The sequence below is a fragment of the Eutrigla gurnardus genome (assembly GCF_963514095.1).
Source record: "Eutrigla gurnardus genome assembly, chromosome: 21".
Taxonomy (NCBI): Eukaryota; Metazoa; Chordata; class Actinopteri; order Perciformes; family Triglidae; genus Eutrigla; species Eutrigla gurnardus.
Window position 1 is genome coordinate 4,382,394 of NC_139932.1, and position 18,294 is coordinate 4,400,687.

At 41.6% G+C, this 18,294-nt stretch overlaps 1 protein-coding gene across 1 annotated transcript; it reads left to right on the plus strand.

Annotated features, from left to right (window-relative positions):
• The first annotated feature begins 682 nt into the window (after positions 1-682).
• mdm2 (MDM2 proto-oncogene) lies at positions 683-16,432 on the plus strand. Its single transcript, XM_084038519.1, has 13 exons — positions 683-812; positions 2,077-2,112; positions 6,889-6,956; positions 7,056-7,130; positions 7,282-7,415; positions 8,401-8,450; positions 9,005-9,063; positions 9,398-9,485; positions 9,576-9,769; positions 9,846-9,977; positions 11,044-11,115; positions 11,216-11,402; positions 13,043-16,432. Exons 3-13 carry the CDS (start codon positions 6,906-6,908, stop codon positions 13,519-13,521), a joined length of 1,521 nt encoding a protein of 506 aa, XP_083894645.1. The 5' UTR covers positions 683-812; positions 2,077-2,112; positions 6,889-6,905; the 3' UTR covers positions 13,522-16,432.
• Positions 16,433-18,294: the final 1,862 nt, after the last annotated feature.

Here is an 18,294-nt window from a genome sequence, read left to right on the forward strand (position 1 = left end):
TATGGATTGAATGCAAAACACAAACTGTTGGGAACACATTGCTTTTTTTAGAAGAGAAATATTCGGTTTTACATGTAAAGTGAGTTACAATGACAATGGAGGCAGATTACAATGTGATTATGTTCAGGAGAGGTGTGCACCGTGATATCCGTCATAGTAATATTTTGGACTTGTTACAAATAAGGTTTTAATAAATGAAATAATGCTTTAATTAAATTCATACTTCAACTGTCAAGATGCATATCTCTGAAGTTCCCTTTTGACTCTGGTTTGGTAATTGATGGTCTTTTTTTTGACACACAATGTTTTTTTAATTTGTCAGGTTATTCTGCTGTGTCATGTCATTTTCTTTACCATACATTCTCAATACATTGAGAAACAAAGTAAGTGTCCAAAGTAACAATTTTATGATTTAATTATTGTTTTAAGTGGATGGGACTTGTCCCACCCTTATACAATGGTTCTGACGATTAAAGCATTTCGTTTTTTTAAATCAATCAACTGTTTCCCCATGGGAAAATTACTAGACTAACGGGTACAACACATTTATTTTAAAGGTATTATTTCCCCCAGATGTTTTGCCAATAAATGTTATCTAACTAAAGAAGGGGGGAAAGGAAAACGTTGAGTGATCGTGTTTATCATTAGCGCGAGCTCTGGCTGCAGTGTCAGTGTTCTACCACCAGGATCGTCACACGAACAAGTGTGAAGGAACAACTGAACAGTAAACTGACCGACTATTATCAACTGTCCGGTTAACTGACGTATAAACGCAGTGGAGGGATATCATTTAATCAAGAGTAACGGTCAAGGTAGGTAACGATGTATTGTTGTATTGTAATTACACTAGGGTTTTAGTGCGGTAACAATATCAGTAGTACAAGTTAGGAGGTGGTTAGCAGCATGCTAGCAGGCCGCGGAGCCTCGTGTTTTCTTGAGTAAGTAGGGCCGGGCCGAAGAGCATCGACGGGGCCGAGGTCTGCTAACGAGGTTGCGATCAAACAAAAAGGAACTACACGTTTCACGAAGCTTGAGAAACTTAAATGTGCACATTGTACGTGGTTTACTCACGACGTAGAAATGTAATCCAGTAGAAAACAGGAACTTTTTTCTGACTCTGACAAAGAAATTAAGACTAATAAATTAGTTAATTTAAGAACCGCCGAAACTGAGTGTCTCTACAAAGCCCCACTTTTAATCTCATGTTTACTGGAGATGTGCTCATAAATCGGAAGTAGTCTGGAAATGAGTAATTCAGCATGAAAAGGGAATAAATAACTTAGTCGACTAAGACCTAAACAACTTATTAGTCGATAAAGAGGGAGTGGTATACATTTGATTAGATGCATATTCATTTCTCCTAATTTTTTTCCCTCTGTAGTAATTCTGAAAAAGCCAATGAACATTTCCTCACATTGCACTGGCGTTGAATACTTAAAATCTATTTATTTATTTATTTTGAGTCTTAGACTATTTTTCATCATACAAGTCATTTTGCCATTACAATAACTACCGTCCACTACTCTTCCCAGCCAGTCAGCAGTTTGAAATGCATTTCTAGGCAGGGTTTGAATAAAAAAAAAAAAAACGAAAACATTTTTGCGTGGAACAAAATTACATTTCCTGGCCCAAATACATTATGGGGAAATGATGCCAGGTTGGATCTTTTTGTATCTCAATTTCCGCTAAAGCCTGGTGAGGGCATTCCTGCTGTCCCAACATGTCCAGATCACATCCATGTCGAGCCGTGATCGAGCCTCGTTGGCCCTGGTTGCCATTGGATCGTGTCCCTGTCATAGTACTTGGTTTTGACAGCGATGAGTCATCCTGGACTAGTAGCGGCATGTCTACACAGAGCTGTGTGATTAGATCAGCTGGTACTTTCAGTTTAACCATGAACACAACACACTGCTGCTGACTCAACCCTGAGTGGCTCTGTTAGGCTCTGATAGGCCCCAGCTCGGCTTGGCTGGGCCCTTTAGGCTGGTCTAGTCCTGACATGTCTGAGCAGATCTATAAGGAGCTGCAGCGCTGCTCTGATCCACTCTGACTGCACTTTATCTTTACTTTGCACAGAATGCACTGCTGATACTTTCTACTCTGTATATACAGGTAAGACTGTTTATTTCTATCTGACTTATATTCAAAAACACTGTGTGCATGATGCATAACTATATAGCTAAAAAGACTGATTCATAATAGAAAAATAACTAATGTAACTGTTTCCCTGATGATGTATTGTTTTACATTTTTGTTGTAAATTAGTGATCCCAAGAGAATCGAACTAAACTGGAAAAAAAATGACTGGTTTCATTTTTAGTCAGTTTTTCAGGGATCATGTATAATAGAGGTGAGGTTATTGCAGTGAAGTTTTTAAATAATTTTATGTCATATTGTCTTCATTGATTTGGCATGTTGTGACATATCCATTTGGGACTTCGTTTGATTAATTTGGCAGTCATCATTTGGCTTTTAAGTTGTGAAATGTGCTGATCACAATATATTTAAGAGCATATTGAAATAGATTTTGTCCAACGAACGGCTGGAAACCTATAATAGATGACTAGAAAAACCATCAAATATTTACATTTGTTGCAGAATGCAATAGTATATCAGCTGAGTCACTCTGACAGAGATCTTTGGTCTGAGGGGTTTCAGTGAGACTTTGTGTCTTTCAACATCAGCAAGTAGAAGTTACCTTAATGCTAAAGAGGAATACTGGCTGTATAATGTAAAAGGTGACTCTCATATGTTTTTATAGTGGAAATTATCCCCCACCCAGTTTCCATCACGCAGCTGTTTTCAGCAAAAATAAACCCACTGACTGTACACATCTCGTCTGGCAGACAGACAAGATGAACATAATGAAGCATTATTCCACATCCAACATATTTTCATAAGAGTGCTTTCACAGGGTTTTCACTGTTATCCATCAAGTGATTTCTCAAAGCCTATTGGCATTCTCTCAACTTGTTGTATTGATTATTTAAATTAAGTTGCTTTGTTTTAATTTACTACTTCTACTTTTTCTTTCTCATATAGCTCCTTTTGCTCAGAGTTTTACAGCTGTTTTATTTTTCCAATTGGTTTGGTTTAAATGCCATTTTTATTTCTGTCTTGTAAAGCACTTTTGTAACTTTGTTTCGAATAGTAAAAAAGTATTAGAGTAAATAGTAAACTACTTAGTAGCGAAAGAACATGATATTTTTCTCATGAGTAGATGAAGATCAAAACAGTTAAAATAGAAGCACATATTTGACTTAAATTCATTAGGTTGTCAGAAATATGACTCCAATAACTAGTGATGTGTGATGCCACTTTGTTTTGTTTCCTTTCCGATCCGAAACCAAGTAAAACCCAGGCTGGTATCACCGATACCAAAACCGATACCTTTTCTGTATTTTATATTTATGATTTTGCAACTTCTACAATCAGGACCGACTGTTACAAAGCAATTTCCCGGTGGAGATTAATAGGTTTTCTTCTTCTGATTCTGTATTCAGAAAAAGGAAATAAAACGTAGGCTGTACCCATGTGGTTGATATAGCAATCAGTCATTCACAGAGCCATAGTGCCTTTTGACTGTAACAGGCGGAAGGAGAAGTAGTTCCTCTCACAAGGTATTTTTCCTGGTGATAGCGTTCTTACTTTCTGATGTGTCCCCTTGATGATAATAATACACATTTAGCCCAAATGACAGAGTTTACATATGGATATTTTAATATGACAATCAAAATCCTAGAACAGAAAACGTTGGGATTGTAAGTATCGATATTTTGGTATCGATCCACACGTCACTACCAATAACTGCTTCCATTGCTGTGTGTCTGCTGGATGTGTAAATAAGCAATGGTTTGCAAACCTGAGGGGTATTCCACCAAACTCGCTAATTAAAGCGGCGCTTACCTGGTTAAGCCTGGTTAGAACTAACGCCAACTTCCACTTGCGGCTAAACCCGTTCCATTAACGCATTTCAGCCGCGCCTTGTTAAGGCTAATTCAAGCCAGGTTAAAGTTGTCTTGTGTTACGCCGTTCACGGGATATGAAGCCAGACCAGAACCGTGAATGTCGAATCATCGAGAAAATGGCAGAAAAGACCAGCGCAAAAAATATTGATGGAACTGTATGAGGAGTAGGGCTGGGCGATATGACCTCAAATCAATATCACGATATATTGAGGAACTCACCTCGATAACGATAAATGAACGATAAGTAAACCCCCCACCCCCCCCGCGCCTAAAAAAAAGCCACTTTAAAGGTCTGTAAAACTACACTGTAGTTAAGATTTGTATTATTTATTTGGTAGTATAAAATAACAAAGTATTAAAAATACAGTCTCTACAAACAAATTCAAAATATGGAGTTGTCAAGTAATCAGGTTCTCTATAACGGGAGAAACAAGTTTACATTTCACATTTTTCTGATCGACATCGTCCTCGCTGAACCCAAAATGTTGCCAAACGATCGATGACGCATTTCTTTTGGGAACGAGGTGCTCTTCCTCCTCGACCAGATTTACTTCGGCTGCCGCGGCAGCAGCCGCTTCATCGTTTAAACCGGCGGGCTCCATTTTCGTCTCAAGGTGCGTGTCCACAGGGGCGATTTTAAACGCGTGTGGACGCGCCGCTTCCCAGTATTGCACGCTTGGCGGGCTGCCACTAGAGGATGATTGACAGGCGCTCTCCTTTAAACAACACATTTTTGCGAGCGTTCGCGAGCGTTCCCGAGGTGGCGAGTCGAGCCCGGCGCCTCTGATTAGCATAAAGTAGATTCGACTTCAATTTTAGGCAAATGAGGAGCGGCCAACTCGCGCGCCGTCTCTCGACATTCGCCGCGACGCTACCAGAATGCATTGCACAGCTTTTCACATAGACAATGAATGGGACGCGGGGAAACACCGCTGCCTGTGGACACGCACCTTCACCCACACTTTCCCTTCTTGTTACAGACTGGATGGGGTGGAGTCACGTGACTGCACACGCTGTATACGTAGTACAGTACAGCCGAGCGTCTTAAAGGGACATGAACATACTGGTAGCCGATTATCGGCACCGATATTCAGCATTTTGACGCAAATCGGCATCAGCCTTTTTCTTTAATCCGACGGCCGATAAGAGATCAATTTAAAACTGGGTTATTTTGGCTCTGATGGAGCTGCGCCTCTCTGTCTGCAGCCACTACTCTGTCTCCAGCATTGTCCCACCCACAGCACCATCTGATTGGTTACACACAGAGCCATGGCATGGGTAACAGCCAATCAGCAGTGAAAGCTGTGCATGCTCAGTGCTGCTCACACACGCGGCGGCGAGGAGAAAAAGTTTTGCCGAGTGGAGAAGCTGCGGAGGGCAGATATACGTTTCGAAAATAAGTTAACGCAGCAGACTCTCCTGAAATTTTAATAAACATCCCAGTCCTTTACAACTCACAACTACTAGTAACGTTACCATGAGCCGTCATAAGAGCGTCATAACGCCGTAATGGTTTGCGCTAGAAACATGCGTTTTTTTTCCTCTTAAACTATAGAAACGGGGCTAAATAACGGTACCCTGCTTGCTCATGTGAGCGATTTATTTCTGACAACAAAACGAATGCGTAAAGTTGTAAAATATGTGACTAGATGTCTCCTCGTCTCCGTGACGCATTTCTCCGTTTTGTTTATGTATATCGTTGATCACTTCTCATCCGCCATCTTGCTAGTGACGTATAGAGTTACGTTTATGTCTCGGACACTCCTATTGGCTCCCGTAGCAGCTTTTACAGCCAATCGGAAAGCCTGATTTACGCTTGGCCGTGAGTTGTTGTGTTTGCCCAAACGGGAGACACAGAGGAGTTCAGAGCAGAGCAAATGACGGTCAAAAAGTTACTGTAGTGATAGAGAAAGTTAAATACATAAATGGCACAGAAGAAGTACACTATATACACACATTTAGGGCAGGGAGAGGAAAGGACCATTGCTGGCAAAACAAAACGCCCATGGACACTACCCAAAATAATATCCATATTTCATAGACAGAAGCAGCTTATTATTATTAATATTATTATATTATACATGTTGCAATTCTGAAAAGCTGTTTAATAAACATATGCTTAAAGGCATTTAAAAGAAGTTAAGTGTTGGTGTATTATTCAAAATTTTGACACCAGTATTTTCACTTTTACTGCAAATGAATATCGGCTCCGAATATCGGTTATCGGCCTCCTTGACTACTAATAATCGGTATCGGTATCGGCCCTGAAAAAACCATATCGGTCTATCTCTAATGGTTACTTAGCGGAGAGTGCCTCAAGTCACGTTGATGGAACGCAACTCTCGCTAAAGGTAGCGAGGCTTATCGAAATTAGCCCGGCTTTGCACTTAGCGAGTTTGATGGAATACCCCTCTAGCAAGTTCACTTCTTGTTACATTTGTAATAATACAATCAAACTGGTAATCTGTCATGTTAAAAGAGAGTCCAGTCGGTCAGTCTCAAAGATGGCTAAATACTCAACAATGTCAGTTACACAACATCTATCTTAGCTAACAGGTCTTGAGGAATGGCACTACATTTAGTTTCCTCAACAACAACAAAAGGCCTTGGATGGAAAGTTGAATTTGAAATGTGTGTTCGTATTTCCTCCTGTAGGGAGTAAATGTATTCGTGTGTGGTTGTGGTCAGGAGACCTGAACGTGGGATTGTTGTGAACATTGTTGTGAATTGTTGTGCTACAGGAGCTGTGATGCTCCATGCCATTTAGCACACCTTCAATGAACTTAAAATCATTTTTCATTGGTTAATCTATCCACACATTTTCTTCTACATCATGGGGAACGATGATCATTGTTTTCCATCACTCTTTCACACTCGTACAGATATTGAATTAGTGTTCTAATTAGCTGTTTGTATGCAGGAACGATCAGCTTTACGATGTCAGCTGACGGGGAGCTCAACACAGACGCCGCTGACGACAACAAACTGGTGAGAGATCGGGTTACTAACCCTACTTTACTTTCCTACTTCTTTACTTAACTGGTTGATTTAGGGTTTGTGTTAACGTCTCCCTCTTTGTGTATTTAGGTCAGACCAAAGGTCGAGTTTCATACTTTACTGCAACATGCAGGAGCCACGAAAGACGTTTTCACCATGAAGGAGGTACTGTTTGTCTGTGGTGTCATATTTATAAATGGGAACGTGGAAAATAAATACTCATCTAAATCAAGTTTCCTGTCGGGAGCTGGCTGTTGTCTGAGGTCTGGTTTTTGCATGTGTCCCGTGATGCATCTGTGGTGTTTTGTCTTTGTAGGTGATGTTCTACTTGGGTCAGTACATCTTCCAAAAGCAGCTGTATGACCAGAAGCAGCAGCACATCGTCCACTGCTCCCAGGATGCACTGGGGCGGGTGCTGGGAGTCGACAGCTTCTCCGTTAAAGAGCCACGGTGAGCAGAAAACAGGAAGTTGATGATTCATTGTCACCGTTTGTTTCTACTCTGCAACGTTGGTTTCTTAAAGAAGAGTTTCTCAGTAATGGAAAGCATCATATTTTGTACTTTTAACCATAAAACTTCTTTATTGATGATTCAATAAATCAGGTGTTACAGCAGCACAAAGACAGACATAACACAGATAAAGGGAGGGGAAAACAATTCCAAGTATATCAAATAAGATAAAAGATTACATGACTTAGTGCACCAACATCCAGTTCACACGACTAGTGTTGTATTTGAACATAATCCACTGTACCATATTATTATAGTACAGTAATAAAGCATAGAATATAAAATAGTTAAAGGATAGTAATACATAATGTGTGTGTGTCTCTACACAAAAAAAAGAAAAGAATGAACGAACGAACACAAACGCTTGTTTAAAGGCCCGGCCCGACCCACGGGAAATTTCCCACCACTACCCTCGGGATATATATATATATATATATATAGACGCTGAACGCTGAACAATCATTGCAAATACAAACTTTGCTATCCGTTTCCGACACCTTAAAAAACGTACACACCGCCGACATTCTCCCTTGCTCTGCTGCAAGTTGAAGTAGGTGATGTGTGGCGTTGCGATGCGCATGCAATCCTCACGCCCTCCGGCATTTAATCTGATTTAATCAAGGAAGTAGCCGTCTTTATTTATCGGTTTAATATATCGGCCGATACCGATACCTTGCCGATAATATCGTGTGTGTGTGTGTGTGTGTGTGTGTGTGTGTGTGTGTGTGTGTGTGTGTGTGTGTGTGTGTGTGTGTGTGTGTGTGTGTGTGTGTGTGTGTGTGTGTGTGTGTGTGTGTGTGTGTGTGTGTGTGTGTGTGTGTGTGTGTGTGTGTGTGTGTGTGTGTGTGTGTGTGTGTGTGTGTGTGTGTGTGTGTTGCAGTCTTTGGCTGTGAGGTAATTACTATTAATTGTATTTATTTTTCAGAGTTCTGTTTGCTATGATTACCAAGAACCTGGTGGCGGTGAAGAATCAAGGTAGGACTGCTCTTCTTTCTCTGTGTCTCCATGCGACTGTCACCACCCCACACTGCAGACTTCAGTTAGTGCTTCCAACGCCACACAGGACTTTGTGTGGACCATCACAACGTCACTGAGAAAAGTTCCTCTAATTCACAGCCAATACATTTTTTTTTTATGTATTACAATGTTTGAATTGTACATGTAATACTACCAAAAATAGTTGGTTATAGTGCACGGAGTAATTCAAAATAATAAACTACAGATTTTATGCGTGTGCTACAATAATGTTAATAGTGTTTTGGAAAAATACCTGTTAACTGCATTTGCAGTGAAACAAGTGAGGTCTATTCTCTTCTTCATTCAACTTCTTGTTCTGTTTTTCTTCTTCTCCCCTTTTATTTTTTCTCCAAACCTGATGATGATGATGATGATGGTGATGATGAAGAGTGGAGATGAATTTTGAGCTCTTTGATGTCACCATCTCCTCATGCGTTTCCATGTGTTCTCAGCTTCCTCCTTCCCCATCTTTCAGACTGAACTCAACCCGTCTTTCTCTCTGTTTTTTCCAGAGTCACCGCCAAGCCTGAGTGAACCACACAGCGACAGTCAGACAGACAGGGGGACAGAGGTACGACGCAGTCTAATGATACAGCCGGGAACATGAGTGTTGTTCCACTTCATTCAAAGTATTTTAGGACATATTTGTGGTGTTGTTTTTGAGCACATAACTTCACATTAGGTTCACTGTCTGGAGCATTTTGGAATGAAATATATCAACTTGTCTGGAATCGTAGTACTAAAAGACAATAACTCATTAAAAGCATGTAGCACATCATCTCCTCCAGGGTTAATATGGCCAAAAGCAAGGAAAACAAAGTTGACTATTCACCTTGTTTAAGTTCTAAACAATAATTTAAAAGATCACAACAAATTGGAGACTGGATTTGTGTTTGTGCTTTTAGGAGGCAGATTCAGAAAGTTGCTCTTCATCGTCAGACCTGAGGGGAAGGCGGAGGAGGAGGAGGAGAAGCTGCAGGAGCAGTGACCCAGGTGAGTTTGTCCTCTGAGGCGCCGTCACCCCGAATCAGAGCTCATAAACAAAACTTGTGACATTAAACCCCACCCACCGGTTCTCCTCAGGGCCCTCCCACAGTTCAGAGGGCGACGAAGGTGAAGGGGGGTCGGGGGAAGAGGAGGAAGAAGGCGGCAGGAAGAGGAGGAGGTCCGACAGCTACTCCCTGACCTTTGACGAAAGCCTTTCCTGGTGCGTGATTGGTGGACTGGGAAGTGTACGGGACAGACACAGCAGCAAGTCATCAGACTCACACAGCACAGTGAGTGTTCTACAAGCACATCATGTTCTTCACGAGGTGTTTTTGTATTGGTTTGTAACACAGACTTTGTGTTTAGTCCGGGAGGTCAGAGGTCACGGTTGCAGCCTCAGACACAGAAAGCGACAACTTCAGCGTGGAATTTGAGGTGGAGTCCATCGACTCTGACGACTACAATGAAGACGACGCCTCGCTGTCTGCAGACGACCAGGTAAACATCTCCAACACTTCACCGCTGAATCCCTCCAGGATGCGTCTGGTGACGGGAGGCAGTTTCCACGTCTACTGGTCTGGGGTCTGCACTTCCACCAGCTTGAGTTCATGCAAGCCACCATTTGCACTCAGACATGTTCTGGTAAATCAGGGTGCTAAATCCAGCTTGCATTAGTAATAACCAATGTGACAACATGGTGAATACAATATTGTAGTTATTCACTCATGCATGTGTTCATCATCTTCCACTCGGAGTGGCTGCTGAGTCAAGTGTGACACCTAGTGGTTTAAATGTAGTATACCAGTCCAGTCAGCTGTTTTGCCTAAAGTTGAGCTGAAATGAAAAATGCCCTTTTAGGTCACACCCTGGTTATATTATTTACCTATTTACCTATATATGCTGAAAAAGCTTGTTTTGTATTTTTAACATCCAAATCCAATATCTTTTTTCAATTTTTTTTTCATTTTGTTTTTCAATTTTAACAAATTGCATTCCTCCCAATGTTCACACCAGCCTGAAGCAACTGGTGACATTCAGAATTGTTCTTACTGTCAACAAATCCAATAAAAAGATTAAACAACAATGAATGTATCTAAATACTGTAGTGAGTAGCAGCTCCATTAAACACATCAATGAGCCTCACTGCTCTTCCTCCATCACCATAAACACACTGTAGTTTATTCTGACTCAACCTCCCATACAAATACTAGAGCACCAAATGTGGATTCATCTGCTGTTGGAGAAAGTCCCCAACACCTCCTGTTTGATTAAAAGATGACTAAACCCTTTTTTTAAATATATCTTTATAAAATATATCTATATACTTGGGAGATGTTTTAATATCAAGTCCGACAGTATTGAGGGACTAATACAATGTTGGATTTTGGTCTTTTCATGGAATTTAGAAAAATACCCAACTTTATCTTTTACTGCTGTGACAGACTTTGCCAATTTGAATTTGTTTATATTAATTGAGAATTTCAGTGATATCTCAGTGAGATGTTTTAATTATTATTATTATTATTATTATAAACTCAGGGTGTATGTTTTTATCTGTGTTCAGGTATATGAGGTCACCATATTCGAGGCAGAGGATAACGACTCCTTTGATGAAGACACAGAGATCACTGAAGCTGTGAGTCGACACAAAAACACACAAACACACACAAAAACACACACACACAGATACACTGCTCTTCCACACTGTATGACTAAACAGCGTGTTTCCTTCTCAGGACTACTGGCGCTGTGCAAAGTGTGACGAGTTGAACCCACCTCTCCCCAGAAACTGTCTCCGCTGCTGGACACTGCGCCAGGATTGGCTGTCTGGGGTGTCCCTCAATTTAACAAAGTCCGCCTCCTGCAGTCCTAAAGCCCTGCCCCTAAAGCCAACCGACCAATCGGCAGCCAAAGAAAGCCCAGGTAGGGGGAAACTACGCTGATTGAATGACAAACTAACATTAAAAAGGATTGATGGATGGACGGACTTGATGAATCCTGTATTTTGTGCTACAGCAGCTCTTTATCCCACTATAGTTTAATCTAGACAGGATGGGGGTTGCACAGATCAGATTCATACTTGATTGATCCCTGGGGAATTTGGGTCACATTTACTTGACAGACATTCATGTGATTTATTTTTGTTACTTATTATTGACATCAAGCCAGTATTTAAGTGTCATAACGGTTAAAGTAAGAATTATGGCAAATAAACAACTGTTGAATATTTATCATTTTCAAAATAAATTTACAAAAAAATGTGCATCTGTATTTTCTTTGATTTCCCTATCTGTCTGGGATTTTATGTACCGTTATACCCCTATAAATTAGACATAATCGTGCAACTGCTTTTTGCTGTTTTTGTATTCAATTAAATAAGTTAATATAGTAGTATAACAGTGTGCTAATTCACTAGGGGTGGGTAAAAATATCGATTCAGCAATGCATTGCGATTCTTTTCCCCGCAATTCAATATCGATTCAGCAATCTTCTGAATCGATTCAAGCCCCTGGCCAGTGGGGGCGCTGTGACCGACACCCTCGTGTGATTCGCGCTGTACGGACGGGGGCCGCACTAGACCAAACCATTACAATATGGCGACCGGAGTGAGTACACACCGGCCGTGGAAGCGCCGCGAATAGGCGCGTAGCGGAGCCCGCTTCCTTTCGGCGCCCCTGTTAAGCTATGGTGTCGTTCACACCAGACACGGAGCGCCGCGAATAGGCGCGGCCGTCCCGCGCCGTGAAGCGATCGTTCCGGCGTCTGCTCTATTTTTTGCGCGTCCCGCGAGCGAACGCGTCAGTTCTGGCAGTAAATCACACAGTAGCTGTGTCCCAATTCAGGGTCTGCAGCCACAGCTAAAGAAACACGAGACAATCTGGCCAATTTTCAAAATAAAAGCAATTTTCAAAATAAAATACCGCGATTGACAAATGCGATCATAGTTGTGTATCTCAACTCGCACTGGGAAACAGGAAGAGAAAATACATTTAATAAATGAGTGAAGAGTAGATAAACAAATATGTGCATTTCAACGGTATATCTGCACTACTACTGTCTACTACCATAGCTTCCGCGGCGGTTACATGCACTGTAGTTCAGTGTTTAAGTAGTGTCCTGTTTTATCATGCTATGAGTTATACCACGGCTGTTCATAAGGCATGAAACTAAATAAATTATTTGAAAAAATGATCTGGTACTCTTACTTGTGTATTTCTACTTGAAACTGAATCGATATCAAAGCATTTCAATCAATATCGAATCGAATCGATATTGAATCGAATCGTGACCCAACGAATCGAAATCGAATCGAATCGTGAGATTCTAAACAATACCCAGCCCTATAATTCACCTTGTGGAGGTTATAGAAGGAGCAATATAAGATATAACAATATCACAAAACATCACATTTATCAATAACAAAGTGATTGAGTAAAAAGACTTGTAGAATTTAAGTCCATAAATGTCTCAAAACAAGTTTTAAATTTAGTTGAGAAATCACACGGACCCAGATTCAGCTTACTTCTCCTCCAAGTCTTTACTGATTGATGTTTCTCCTGAAGGTTCTGATGTCGAGGAGAACGAAGGACTCGATGTTCCCGATGGGAAAAGAGCGAAAACTCCTCTCCTGACGCCCTGCCTGTCGGACTCCACCTCCTCTGCACCAAACTCCCAGGATCTACTCTCCTCCTCCCAGTCGTCCTCCTCCCAGCAGAAGCTTTGGACTCCCGACTCCCAGCCCTCCTCCTCCTACTCCTCCTTGGACTCCCAGGAGCTTCTCCCGTCTTCCCCCACCACCTCTCCTCTTCCCGTGGTTCCCGAGCTGGAACGCAGCGTGTCGGCAGAGTGGCGGCTGCCGGACTCGTGCCTCGACCCCTGTCTCATCTGTCAGTCCCGGCCGAAGAACGGCTGCATCGTCCATGGACGAACGGGACACCTGATGTCCTGCTACGTCTGCGCCAGGAAGCTGAAGAAGAGGAACAAGCTGTGTCCCGTCTGCAGACTGCCCATCCAGTCAGTCATCCTCACCTACCTCAGCTGAGATGCCCGGTCTGTCTGTCCTCAGCTGAGACGCCCGGTCTGTCCTCAGCTGAGACGCCCTCCATACACGTAATACCAGTAACCATAGAATAACATTGATCATTTACCAAATTAAAAGTTTTACTTTCACTCCTCTCCTTCTGTCCGTAGGCACATGTCCACTATTTCTATCTCTCTTAGTCTCTGAATATAATTAATTTAGTTCTATATTAAAACTGTTTTTGCCAACAAAAAAAAACATGAAAAGACCAAAACCAACAATATTTTTGTCCATCTTGTGATACTTTCTGCTACTCATTGGTTCCCATTGACGATGGAAATCTTTAGATGCGACTCACATCTGGGCACTATAGTTTTGTATAGGGCTGAAACAATAGGTTTATTTGCCCGTTCTCTATTTTGTCTTATTGTGAAAAGCCTAGAATGTGACGTATTCAAGCTTGTTGGTTGTGAACCTCACTCCCAATTTGAAAGATTTACAGTAAAATAAAACAGGGAAAAGGAGCAAAAAGTAATATTTGATTGACAATCCATTCAGCATTTTTGGATTGAGGTCAGCAACAGATGCATTTGTGGGGTACTATTTCCAGCGGTGGATTAATTCACATTTAGTGCAGTGGGGCGGTGTCGGGCTTCAAGTTTTGGATTAACATACAATACATTGGCCGCGTTTCCCAGATTCGTTAAGAAGCTCTTAAGTGCTAAGATCGTCTTTGGAGCGCTCTTAAGAACGCTGTGAAAGAAGGATGTGTTTCCCAGAGTCGCTCTTAGCCTAAGAAGATCGAGCTGACCCACTGCGAGCTGAAAAAAAACTTTTCATTGAATTACACGTTTAAGTTTTCCACACACATCTGCATATATGAGTTTATAGTACTACACATAAAAACACATCAACAACCCTGTGGCATTTCACAGATATCAAGGAAACAGATGTAATTGAACTCAGCTAAACCTCATCCAGAGAGGCTCCACCTGCTACTCTATATAAAGGCGTTGCCAAAGTCCGCGCGTGTGAGTAACCATGGCTGCAATACAGCACATTCTCGCTGCGAACCAACAGCGTCGCCGTGCGCGAAGCCAGACGGTTTCCATAAACGCATACGTGCATCAGCACTTCTCCCCACTGGACGTTCTGTCAGACCGGGCTGTCCAGACAAAGTACCGGCTGGAGGTGCAGCTCCTGGCTGCGCTGCGTTTTTACGCAGTGGGGAGCTTCCTGGAGGTGGTGGGGGACGGCACCGGCCTCAGCAAGGCGTCGATGTCACGGAGTGTGGCAGCTGTGACACCGATTCTCCTGCGCCATGCCCGGACCCACATAAAGATGCCCACCACACGGGACGATGTCCGCCAGGTCCACCAAGGGTTCCACGCAGTGGCTGGGATCCCCCGGGTGATCGGTGTGGTGGATGGCACCCTCATTCCATTCTCACATGTGTGTGCCTATATCCACGGGGGTATATATGCGCTAATGGGCTTGATTACTACTTGGATACAGCTGTTGGTACAAACACACACACACAATACATGCGTAGCCTAATTGCACCTGTGTGAGGCGACCACGGGGCACTGTGTGTGACTTACCGGTATGCGCTGATAAAGAGGTGGGTGATCGATTTACCTGGCATCCATTGATTCAGTTTCAGCACCACCGCGGTGGACAGCTCCCACTAAGAGCTTCTTAAGAAGCTTCTTTGGCTTGATCTTAAGGTTCTGCTAAGAAGGCAGTTAAGAACGCGTCTGGGAAACACCCGTATCTTAGCGCTCCTTCTTAGCCGAACCCTTCTTAAGAGCCTTCTTAAGTCCTTAAGAACGATCGAATCTGGGAAACGCGGCCATTGTTAGTTTTGATCTGTTAATGGTTCAAGTTGACAAAATTATTACTTTTATCCTTTAAATGATGCTTAAACATCGATGTCAATTAAATTATTTTTCATTTATAACAAATCTTTGTTTTCAACGGCTTCAACTCACATTTAGAAAAAGGAACACTCAATAACCTTCCTGATTTATTTTTTACCCAAAGTCAGATGAGGTCAAATCGGTTTTATCTCCAGTCCAACAGATGCTTAAAAACTGTTTATATTTAAAACAAATATAGCTGCCAAAAGTCATTTCCACCATCTTTTCTTCTGAATTTGGGTTAAAAAAAAGAAGCCAAATCAGGACTCCCCAAAATGTCTGATTGTTCCTTTTAAAAACTGTCTTAAGATCCGGTAACACCATTTTATGTAATGTTTTATTTTATGGGTCTATAATAATATATTAACAATTCCTGGAAAGAATCATTTGATAAATTAAAAGGAAAATAGAATTTCCTCTAAAGCGTCCTGTGTAAACCTAAATCCATCCGTTGATGATTTCTTTATAAGCATACTAATGAAATGCTTGGAAGTCTATTTTCCACATACTGACATAGTTCTTTCCAGAGATATTAGGAAATTATACAGCTATGACGGACCCATAATATAAAGCTTTGCCTAATTTTACAGGTCTGTAATTTCCTAATGCTTTCAGTTTCCTGCAGAGACGCATGTCATTTGGTTGTAATTATAGTAAATTAGGAATTTCCTTGAATGACAAATTGTCATTAATTTATCTTTATTTGCCATATTAGATTTGATTTTTATGCTTGCATTGTTGCACTGACTAAAGATCCAGGTTCAACTGCACCTGTAATTAACTCCCGATGACATCATCCTACCAGGAAACTTCCAGGGTAAATATTAGGAAATTACAGCCCCATAAACTGAGGTGTTACCCAACATGTTTATTTATTACATGTTTATACAAGATGCTTGTGTATATTTAAGAAGAGAGTTTTATATGAGCTCTTAAAATAGAAAGATGAATAAATGAGATCTCTAATATTTTCTGTTAAAGATTTTCTGTGAACTCAATAAAGTTTAACGTCTGTTAACATGTACCATGAGCCTGTTATTCATTCTAATATATAGATAATATTTTTCAGATATATTTATGAATTAATACGAACCGATATGTAATAATGCCTGACATTTCAACATTGTACGCTATCATGTTGGCATTTCCAAGTGTATAAAGGTGCCCCAGTGGCGGATGGATGAACTGCAACTGTTATGACTGGATGGCAGCCTTTTCATTCCCAGTCTCTGTCTCTGCTCACCCCCACGCAGAAACATCCATCCATCACTTTGTCACAAAGCAAGTCGCACAATTGGACTCTGTCATATACTAACATCCATCTATCGTCTACCATTATCCTGAATTCAGGGTCGCGGGGGGCTGGAGCCAATCCCAGCTGTCATTGGGCGAAGACAGGGTACACCCTGGACAGGTAACCTGTCTATCACAGGGCTGACATGTAGAGACAAACAAACATTCACGCTCACATTCACACCTACGGGCAATTTAGAGTCACCAATTTACCTATCCCCATCCTGCATGTCTTTGGACTGTGGGAGGAAGCTGGAGAACCCAGAGAGAACCCATGCTTACACGGGGAGAACATGCAAACTCCACACAGAAGGAACCCGGGGCCGACCCGGGAATCGAACCGGGTCGGATCAAACACAAAACACGACAGTCCCACCCACTCCACCACCAAGTACAATATCACTATATAAATACAAGTGTTTTCCGTTCCAGTGCTTTCTCTTTTTTTATTGTCCTGAACGCCATGTCAGCTGTTTCAGGAAAGGTCTGCATGGATGCCTTCATCTAAAAACACTCAATATATGATTTACATATGATAACTGTGAATTAATCAATAGTGAATTAAAAACCCATCCATCCATCCATTTTCTACCGCTTATCCTGTATTTAGGGTCATGGGGGGGCTGGAGCCGATCCCAGCTGTCATTGGGCGAAGGCAGGGTACACCCTGGACAGGTCGCCAGTCTATCACAGGGCCAACATGTAGAGACAAACAAGCAGTCACGCTCACATTCACACCTACGGTCAATTTAGAGTCACCAATCAACCTATCCCCATCCTGCATGTCTTTGGACTGTGGGAGGAAGCCAGAGAACCCGGAGAGAACCCACGCTTACACGGGGAGAACATGCAAACTCCACACAGAAGGAACCCGGGGCCGACCCGGGGATTGAACCCTGGAGAAGCCCGAATTAAAAACCCCTTAAATATAAATAATTCATTGATGTAATTTTTACAATGAATGTATTTCAAGAAACACTACACCACAGCTACCTCCGTCTTGCTGGACTGTTGTCCAACGTGTCCTCTGGATCTGATCTCCACCCAGTCTGTTCTCATTTTGAAGTTCTCACTGTGTAAGAATTGTTTGCTACATATAATAATGCATACACATGAAATATATGTACACAATATTTGATACAAATATTAAATGTCTTTGTAAGAACTTTGTAAGTTGTTGGGCCACTACGTTTTCACGCAAGAACAATGTGCTCCTTGGCATTTAAATGTCCGGACCTAAAGTGCCACCTTCATGGTTGTACATCATATCCTGATATGAACAGTATTCCACAAATATAATGGACTTATTTTTAAATACATGTGGCTTTTTGAGGAACCAATGCTAAGTTTACATGTTTAATACCACATTAATTGAAGCAGAACACAAAACACAAGTAGTTTTTTCCATTTCAACCAGCTCAGTCACGGTCTTAAACCACCTTCAACATGTGATGGATTTCGATGCCTGTCAAGCCGTTCAAATAAAGACATAGTCTGGGTCAACCTGGACAAGAATCCTTTCAAACTTTCTTAAAACCTCTCAAGGATTTGTAAAATTTGTTACAGATCAATGCTGACCCCT

Excerpts from the sequence above, each read along its gene's own strand:
- mdm2 (XM_084038519.1), top strand. The coding sequence starts at position 6,906 with ATGTCAGCTGACGGGGAGCTCAACACAGACGCCGCTGACGACAACAAA. Across the intron at positions 8,451-9,004 it reads GGTGGCGGTGAAGAATCAAG|AGTCACCGCCAAGCCTGAGT; the intron begins GTAGGACTGCTC and ends TGTTTTTTCCAG. Across the intron at positions 9,770-9,845 it reads CATCAGACTCACACAGCACA|TCCGGGAGGTCAGAGGTCAC; the intron begins GTGAGTGTTCTA and ends CTTTGTGTTTAG.